The sequence below is a fragment of the Egretta garzetta genome, unplaced genomic scaffold (genome assembly GCF_000687185.1).
Source record: "Egretta garzetta isolate BGI_Z169 unplaced genomic scaffold, ASM68718v1 scaffold450, whole genome shotgun sequence".
Classification (NCBI taxonomy): domain Eukaryota; kingdom Metazoa; phylum Chordata; class Aves; order Pelecaniformes; family Ardeidae; genus Egretta; species Egretta garzetta.
In genome coordinates this window covers 427730-428975 of record NW_009258303.1, presented here as the reverse complement: position 1 = coordinate 428975, position 1246 = coordinate 427730, and the positions used below count along the sequence as shown (strand labels likewise).

Genomic DNA, 1246 nt, shown 5'->3' with positions numbered 1-1246 from the left:
ATTTAGCTGCATTTATTTGACAGTGGCAGCCCTTTGCCAAGTTCAGTTTTGTTAAAGGATCCAAATTCAGATTTGACTCAATCTCTCTCCACTGTCTGGGGATTGAGGGAAACCCACTTTATGACTGCAGTCCCAAAATTAAGTTATACTTAAAATCTGTAATGCAAGAGATACTGGAATATTTCATTGAAACCTCCAAGCGTGAGTGTTGAAGAGTCAGCCTGTCATCTGAAAGATTTAAAAATTTGGTAGTAAATGAACAGCAGTGCAAACAGGTAGAAGAAAGGTGCTTTTTCATTTTTAGAAGCTCCATCTCGATCTGATGGTCAGATCTTCGCGCATGTAAGTAGTAAGAAAACCAGCAAGTGGTAGGTGCCTAAATACCTTGACAGAGTTGGACACGATTTGGTCAAGCACTGGAGCCGACTGCCCACAGGTTGTGGAGTCTCCATCCTCGGAGATAACTCAAACCTCAGCTGGACTCTGGGCATTGGAGGTTGACCTGGCAGCCTCTCGAGGCCCTTCCAACATACACACACGCCTGCAATCCCCATGGTGGTCATATGTTGTGTAGTGGCCGTTCACCCTGTGCGTGCAGGGGTGAGACTATATAAGCTATGTCAACCAAGCCGTTTATTGAACTGTGCTGTTGAGGCAGATTTGAAATGATTTCTGTTTCTGTACTGTAGGTAAAAGCTGTGCACTGCAAAGCTGGTGATACCGTCGGAGAAGGAGATCTGCTGGTGGAACTGGAATGAAAGCTTGCCTCCATGCTGTTGAATTAGCTAACTTTTATTATTTCCACCCATAAAGTAAAGTTAAGGCAATTCAACACAGAAGACGGGACAGTCCTACGTGCAAGATTTTATACAGTTGTATTTATTGTATCAGTGGTTAAGACAGCAAACACAGATGTTAAACCTTGGCAACAGATCCCAGATTTTTACTTCCAGAAATACTTGTACATAACCTTTGTAATTCTTTGATTTTTCAGGATCAAATAAAATCAATAAAATACCATTTCTTCTTTAAAACAGGAAAAGCCTCTTTTTTTAAAAAAGAAAACAGAAGCCCAAATCTGAGTCGTCTTCTCCCTGGTAGTATCACTGGTTTGAGGCCCCAGCCAAATTGACCAGAATGGTTGGTAAAAGTGAAAAATCAACCACTGAGTGGTTAACCGAGCAGTTTTCCTACGCTCTGTGTAAGCGCTGAACAAGTCCTGCCGATGGCTTAAATTCTGGTCCGA

The 1246-nt window shown here is 42.2% G+C and overlaps 1 protein-coding gene across 1 annotated transcript in view; it reads left to right on the top strand.

The window, feature by feature from the left end:
* The window catches only part of LOC104126270 (propionyl-CoA carboxylase alpha chain, mitochondrial-like), a 16870-nt gene extending 15634 nt beyond the window's left edge, over nucleotides 1-1236 (top strand). The window contains exon 3 of the mRNA XM_009638827.2: nucleotides 690-1236. Coding sequence (XP_009637122.2) covers nucleotides 690-758 — 69 coding nt within the window. The 3' untranslated portion in view covers nucleotides 759-1236. The remainder of the gene's footprint in view (nucleotides 1-689) is intronic.
* The last annotated feature ends 10 nt before the right edge of the window (nucleotides 1237-1246 follow it).